Source organism: Antrostomus carolinensis, unplaced genomic scaffold (assembly GCF_000700745.2).
Source record: "Antrostomus carolinensis isolate BGI_N321 unplaced genomic scaffold, ASM70074v2 scaffold35742, whole genome shotgun sequence".
NCBI classification, from domain to species: domain Eukaryota; kingdom Metazoa; phylum Chordata; class Aves; order Caprimulgiformes; family Caprimulgidae; genus Antrostomus; species Antrostomus carolinensis.
Window position 1 is genome coordinate 10,939 of NW_010300813.1, and position 7,490 is coordinate 18,428.

General features: G+C 58.5%; 1 protein-coding gene across 1 annotated transcript in view; it reads left to right on the top strand.

The window, feature by feature from the left end:
• Window positions 1-1,473: 1,473 nt before the first annotated feature.
• The window catches only part of SH3BP1 (SH3 domain binding protein 1), a gene marked incomplete at its 3' end in the record, with an annotated part of 8,849 nt that continues 2,832 nt past the window's right edge, over window positions 1,474-7,490 (top strand). Inside the window, 9 exon segments of the mRNA XM_029083822.1 lie at window positions 1,474-1,535; window positions 3,408-3,450; window positions 3,832-3,936; window positions 4,809-4,885; window positions 5,175-5,289; window positions 5,391-5,464; window positions 6,122-6,257; window positions 6,919-6,987; window positions 7,331-7,421. Coding sequence (XP_028939655.1) covers window positions 1,474-1,535; window positions 3,408-3,450; window positions 3,832-3,936; window positions 4,809-4,885; window positions 5,175-5,289; window positions 5,391-5,464; window positions 6,122-6,257; window positions 6,919-6,987; window positions 7,331-7,421 — 772 coding nt within the window.

The window sequence follows — 7,490 nt, forward strand, 5'->3', positions numbered from 1 at the left end:
CAGTGACAACAGGGCTTGTGGTTGGGGGATCAGGTGTGCTTGACCACGGATTTAGAGCAACTCGGTGTTCAGGCAGGGAGAGCAGTGTTCACTTGCTCAGTCCCTGCTTGAAAACAGAGATCCAGCGCTGCTTTGCTGTGCCCTCGATGGAGGCTCGTCCCCAAAACAAGAAGGAGCAGAGCCCAGCAGCCCCCAAATTATTGCTCCTCAGGCACAGGTGGAGTGGCCCTTCCACCTCTTTTTCCTTTGCTGCTTGTCTCATCTGCCCACGAACAGACCACTTCCCATCTGGGCTTGGGTGCTGGTTCCTTTGCCAGCCATGTAACCTGGCCAACAGCAACATCCACTCTTTCTTAGTGCAGAAGGAGGAAAGTCCCAGCTGCAGGTAGCCAGAGATAAGACGAGGTTTACATCTCATAGAGCCAGGAACAAAGGTGGTGGTGGTGTGAGGGGGATGTTTTTAGGCCAATAAAAAAACCCCACAACTGAGCCCTGGTGCAGCTCGGCAGAGAGCAGACAACACTAGAGCCTGGGAACCGGGGGTTTGTGGTCCCCGTGCAACTGTGCGCGGGTGCTGCTGCTCTGTGCGCGGCCCTGCTCGGAGCAGCCCTGCGGGGAGCGGGGAGGAAGGGGGCCTCCCCAGGGCATGAGGCAACCGCCCTTGGCCACAGCTTTGCGGTGGCTCCGGAGAGCCTCGGCGACAGCAGGGAGGGAAAGCGGGGTGGGGGGCACAGAAGGGGTTGCTTTGCTGCTCACCCTCCCGCTTTTGTTCTGGTCAGGGGGACGTGTCATGGGGGGAAAGAGGCTGGAGGTGTGCAAGGGGCATCAGCAGAGTTTGGCTGACCAGGCAGGGCAGGGTGTATGTCAGGCACCCCGTATGTACCACACAGCCAGCTGGCACGGCCAGCAGCACAGCCGGTGGTGAGCAAGGCAAGGGGGGAAAACCACCCCGGCTGAGGCAGAGCGCAAGAAACCCAGCGTGGGCCCTTCGCTCGGGCTCGGCAGCGGCGTGTGCTTGTCCTGCCTTGTTACGTGTTTGCTGTAATAATATTTCCCCTTTAAGGCTGGGCTGAAGTTATTTATACTGTGGGGTGGTGACAGGAACACAGAACTGAGCAGGAGCCCTGAACTGCGCTTACCTGATCTGCGGTGGAGGGGCGGACGGAGGAGGAAGGAAGCTCAGAAAAAGAGAGGGAGCAAGAGAAGGGAGTGCAAGGGAGGGGAAGAAAAAGCAGGCAGGGCATCCCCAAGGAGGGACGAGGGAGGGGACCAGCTGAGGAAACAGAAAAAGGGGGAACGAGGGAAGGAGGAAGGAGACGAGGAAGGAGGGAGAGGTCCTCAGCGAAAAGCAAGGGGCAGAGTGGCTCCGGGGAGCCGAGGGGCCGCCAGCATCCAATGCCAAGTGTCGCCAGGGAGTTCTGAGAGGGTACAGCCAAGTGGAGTGGCTCTCCTGGTCTCATCCCGGCTCTCAAGATGATGAAGAGGCAGTTTAATCGGATGCGGCAGCAACTGTCCCATCCCAGCATCACCCGCCGGTAAGGACAATCCCCCCAGCCGGAGGGCTGTGAGGGAGCGGGGTGCGCCCACCAGCCGGAGGGCTGTGAGGGAGCGGGATGCGGGTCCTGGAGGGCTTGTGCTGGGGCTGGACTGACCTCCCACGGACAGTGGTGAGGGAAAAGGGGAAAGGGAGGGAGGACTCTGGGTTTAGAGCATCTTCAGTGTAAGCCGAGAGGCTAACGGGGCAGTGAGAAGGCTGCACTGGTGCTGCTCAGCAGGGACGTGATCCCCAAGCCTGGCTACCTCTCCCAGAGCCCCCAGATGCTATGTCCATCTGGAAACAGGCCTTTCCTGAGCTCGGCTTCCCCAAGATGTGTGGGTAATGGGGAGACCTTCCAGCCACATGCTCTTAGCTGTGTAGTGACCAGGAGGGTGTTAGGAGCTGGGACCTGCCCTCCCTGCTGAGCCCAGAGTGCCCCATGGGAGCCAGATGCCCTGCATAGCCCTAGCTGGCCCAGGATGCCCTTCAAGGAGAGGACCAGGGATCTTTGGAGGACCCATGGAGGACTTACAGCTTCACACAGATTCCTCTGGCCCCATCCTACCTCCCCCGCTTCCTTATTTTTCTCTTTGGCTTTCCAAAGCTCTCCCCTTGCAAAACCCAGAACTGAAATTACAGGGCTGGGCCTTCCCTTCCCAACCCCCTCACTCCCTCTTTCCTACAGCCACCTCCACACTTGGAGGCTGAGCAGGACCAACCATGTCCCCTGGACTACTGAGGTCCTTCAGCCAGTTCAGCAGACTGGCCACAGGGAAGCAGCTCCTACATCCTGGTGGTCTTTTGCTGTTCCTGCATTCCCTGGAGGGGAGCATGATCCCCTTTCCCATCCCTCCTTCCCCAAGATGTCTCATCTCCATGTAAGACGCGCCTCCCTTTCACTTAATGCCAAGGAAGCAGGAGGTCTCACGCAGGCAGTGCAGTCCAAGAGCAAGCTCTTCGCCTGCTGCAGAGCCTCTCCTCTGTGGGCCACAATCTCACGTGATTTTGCTTGCCTTCCACCAAGCCGCCCCCGTTTCCTGCATCTCCACAGCCTTGTCCCGCGTCAGCTCTGGCAGGCGGTGAAAAGAGAGAAGCATGAACTGGGGGAAAGCAGCAGCAGCAGGAGAGGGAACGCAAACGGGGTTCCCAGGGCATAGCAATGGAAGTGGGCCGTGAAGCAGGGTTGCCTATATGGGAGGCACCAGGGAGCTTTGGTAGTGATGGCAGCTGGTGAGTTTTGAATTAGGTTTTGAGCAGAATTTGCTGCAAACCAGAAGTTTCCTTTGCCAGATTCACTCCTAATACCTGCTGCAAAACTGAGCAGAATGCTGGTTTCATGTAGGCATATCTGGAGGGGTTGGTGTTGGTCTCAGTCCCCAGCTTGACCACAAAGACATCCTTGCTTCAGCACCTGTGGCCCCACAAGCAGTGGCTGCCCTGGCCTGTGAAGACGTGTGCTGGGCTCCAACAGCACTGCCCTGGATTCACCTTCAGGAGAGAGGCGGGTGGTCAGGGATAGAAGGTTTCACCAGCAAACATCCCATCCCTGCCATGGCCCTGCTGGGCACCCTGTCTCCAAAAAACAGGCCATAACTGGACATTTTGACTGTGGTGCTCTGAACTGAAAGCCCTGTCTGATGGGGTGTCCACCAGCCAGCAAGGCTGGCTGCCCTGCCCTGCTCCTGCTGTTCTCATGCCCCAGGGTCATTCTGCCCATAGCATTGTGTACGATGGTCCAGGCCATAGACAGTGTCTCCTGCTCCTGGGAGCTTAAAGAGAGGTGGCTGGCACACAAAAGGACCTGCCCTCCCAAGAAGGCTGGGTGGAGGTCACCACGATCTGCTGATGGCTCTTTCTCCTTCCTCCACAGAGCCCAAGAAGCAACCGAGCTCCTGCCAGAAGATTTGCTGCAGGTGAGGTGTGGGCTGGGCCGGCAGGCGAGTGTCTGCTTGTGCCTGGGCGTGGGAACCTGCCCCGTTCCTGCTGCCATTTGCCCTGCCAGCACGTCCCAGTCACAGGGCTGGGATCTGCCCACGTGCCGGAGGGCGACTCCAGGACCACGTTGTTAAGGGGATGGCAGGCTCCTGCCATGGGAAAGGGCTTCCTCAGCTTCTCAAAGAGGGATGAATCCTGACTAGGAGCTGTGCTCCATTTTCCCTGGGCCAGGGATACTCTGGGTTGCGGCTGGGTGCTGGGCAGGCTCCCGCACACCCAGAGGTGGGTAGTGGGGAGATGGCCTCAGGGCACCCACGGATGGCAAAAGGACTTCCCCAGTCCCAGCTTTCCACCCCCAGATCGAGCAGAGGATTGAGCCGGCCAAGCGAGCAGCTCACAGTGTGTCCAAGAGGCTCCAAGCCTGCCTGCAGGGGCAATGCGGCTCTGAGATGGACAAGCGAGTGGTGAGTACAGTCCTCCCTCTGCAGCCCACGCTTGCCTCGGCTCTGTCCCCCACCAGCAAAGGAGATGCCAGGCCCCTGCTTCGCAGGCTTTGCTGAAGACCTAAAGCCCAGCCCAGGTCCCATCTCCAGCAGTGGCCACCACATGCTGTGCCCGGCTAGAGCAGAGCAGGGCAACTCTCTCAACCATCAGTAACTTGAGGACTCCTGAGACAGAGATGGTGTCTTTGCGTTGGATAACCCTCCAAAGCCCCGTTGTCCATGTCCCTTCCTGAAGCCCTGTGAACCTCTGGCAGCCCTGGTGCCCTGCAGTAAGGAGCACCACAGCCTGGTTGGGCACAGTGGTGCCACCACTTCCTCCTCCTCGGTTTGAACCTGCCATCCTCTTCCTGGCTGCTGCTCACCAGCCCTTGTCTGGGAACCAGTGGATCCTGCTGCACTTTCCTTAGCATCTCCATGATTTTGTGGGCTCCTCTCTTGGCAGCCTGAAAAGCCCCAACTTGGCTTAATTATTCTCAGTGATTAAACTGCTCTGTACTTTTGAAGCCATGGCAGAGCTGGGCTTGGTGAGGGCCTCCATCAGTGTCACAGTCTTCCATAGGGAACTATTTTAGAGAAGACTGGCCATTTTCTAACCAACTACGGAGCCTCAGTGCCTTGTTTAGCTAACTGGGTCCTGGCTTTGGCTGAAGGGACATCCAAAGGGCCCTTCCTCAGGCCCCAGGGCCAATGGGGCTTGGTGGGGCAGGGGAAGATGTGGGGTCCCAGTGCAGGGTTTGGCCATTTGCTCCCATGCCATGGTGGCATGCTTCAGAGGGAAGGAGCTGACACACACCAGCTCACCATCCCTTTCCAAAATCCTTCGCTCTGTGCAGAAGAAGCTGCCCTTGATGGCTCTGTCCATGACGATGGCTGAGAGTTTCAAGGAACTGGACACAGAGTCCAGCCTCGGGTAAGTGCCAGTGGGAGAAAGGGCTGAGGGCAACCCCAAAAGATGCCAGACCATAGCAGAGCCACTGTCCTGGCTCAGGGGCTCCCACAGCCAAATTGAGCTAACAAACCCTGTCCTGAGAGCAGACATTGGTGTCACAGGAGGAGAAGGAACAGCCAATGCCTTCAGCCTCCAGTTGCAGAGGGAGCCAGGGGCTGGCTCAGGGTCCCACATGGGTATGGGTATGGTGTGGGGTGTTGGGTCAGAGGGTGGCATGGCTCCAGCCCACAGTCATTTCATCTCTGAACAGGAAAGCCCTGGAGATGGGCTGCTGCATACAGAGCTCACTGGCCAAAATCCTGGCTGAGTTTGAGATCACCCTGGAGCATGACGTCTTGCAGCCGCTTAACAAGCTCAGCGAGGAAGCCCTGGCCACCCTGCTGGCTCCACTCTCCTGTCCCACCTCCCCTTCCCACATCCCCAAGCCTCTGCAGCTCCCTCTGGCCCCTCCTCTCTCCCACAGGAGGAGCTTCCCATCATCCTGAAGCGCAAGAAGACCCTCCAGAAGTTGATCTCTGACTGGAGCACCATCAAGAGCCGGTACAGGGCACACCATGGCTGGGAGGAGGCAGAGCACATGTGCCAGAGGCCCCAGCCAGGTTGGGGGAGAGAGGAAGATGATTGCCCTGGGGAGCAAATTTCCCAGGGCTGGAGGTGAAGTCAAAGAGGCAGTAGGTCTTCAGGAGCCCCCAGCCAGCCCCCCTCTGCCAGTGCATCCCAGTCTGGGCTGAGCCACTGGCTCCATTGCACAGGAGAGAAGGGCAGTGCTGTTGCCAGAGGCAGAGAAGTGCCCTGGCACTGCTCAGTGCTGCTGAGATCACCCCGCTCTGACTCTGGCCAGGCAGCTCACGCAGTGCCCTGTTTCCCTGGGGGAGCAGGGCACCCATAGCTTGCTGGTGACTCGTTTCCACATTGCCCCCCCTTTTGGCTGGAGGGAGGAGAGGAGGGAACATCTCAGGAACAGGGCATGAGTGTTTCAGGCAGCTGTGCTTAGTGCTCCCCATCTTGATGAGGCTGCACCCCTTGGTGTGGCAGCATCTTCCTCTGGGGGAGGGAAGTGAGAGGCGCTGGCCAAGGAAAGCCACCGCAGGGCAGTATAGTCACTTGCCATCCCCTCGCAGTCCCCATACCCCTCTGTCCCATCCCATGTCCCTGCAGCTGAGGCTGTGAGTGTGCCTCTTCTCTCCCATCCCAAAGGCTGAACCAAGCTGCCAAGAGTTCCAGTAACAGCTCTGGTGCTGGTGCTGGCCCTGGCACGTCTTCTGCTGCCAACAAACTGGAGATCTTGAAGGAAGAGGAGGAGGAGGTGAAGAGAAAGGTGGAGCAGTGCAAGGTAAGAATGTCACTCAGTCTCCCCCGCGGGGCAGCTCCAGGGCTGGAGACCTGCTCCCCTCCAGCAGCTCCATCTGAGGTGACCCTATGCCAAGACAAATGCAGCCAGCTGGCATGTCCTGCCCTCAGCAATCAAACCGGTCCCTCAAGGAGCAGAAATCAGGAGATGCCCCAAGCCTAGGGAAGAAGGAGAGTAAAGGATTCAAAGCCAAACCTGCAGCAGAGAGGAGGCTCCCAGGGGCTAGAGCAGGGAGCTTATGGGGTGCCCTCGGGCTGGGAGCCAGCCAAGCTGGGTTCTATGCTGGGTGGCAGGGGACTTTCACATCAGCTTTTTCCACATCTGCCCTGTTTCTCTGAAAAGCTCAGCACCTTGTCTGTCAGATCCCATGGGCATGCTGGAGCTGGAGGTGCAGGGACCTCTTATCCCTGAACCTCTTGTGCCAGAACCCTGGTTGTCGGGCAGGTTGCTGACACTACCTGAATGCAAGCAATGAGGGCAAGAAAGAATCCCCACATGGTCCCAGCCTGCCTCCCCGCCACACCACAGAGACCCTGTCTGGGTGACTCGCAGCCCAGACGGAGGGCTTTGTGAAGACACTGTCTCTTCCTGGGGAGCCAGGGAGGAAGTGGAAGGTTGCTCTTCTCTGTGTCTCCCTTCCCAGGATGAGTACATGGCTGACCTCTACCACTTCTCCACCAAAGAGGACAGCTATGCCAGCTACTTCATCAGAGTAAGTCCTGTCTTGCACTCCTCCTTTGCACATGAACATCTCCTGAGGTATGTGTGAGCCCAGCCCATCAGGGGACAGTCCCAGGCATCAGTAGATGCCCAAAGCTGGCCTTTCTCCATGCACTGTGGGTGCACATCACTGCTGGCACCAACGACAAACAGAGTGGCTTGTCCCAATGACCCCCCATCTCCAGTTTGCCCCCTACCCCTCACTATAGCCATGGTCCCCTTGCAGTTCCCTCTTCGCCTTGTCTCCCTGTGGGTGCCATGTCCTGGGGATAGGGGTCTCTCCAAGAGGGACCAATGCTGAATTGAGCCCTGTTTGCATGTTCCCTGTCTGGCAGCTGCTGGAAATCCAAGCCCAGTACCACCGGCAGTCCCTGGGATCACTGGACTCGGCTCTGGCAGAGCTGAAGGAAAGCCACAGCCAGACAGGTATCCATGAGCTCTCCATGCAGCCCAGGGAGAGCCACAGCTGAGCCTGGGGGATGTGAGTGTGGCTGG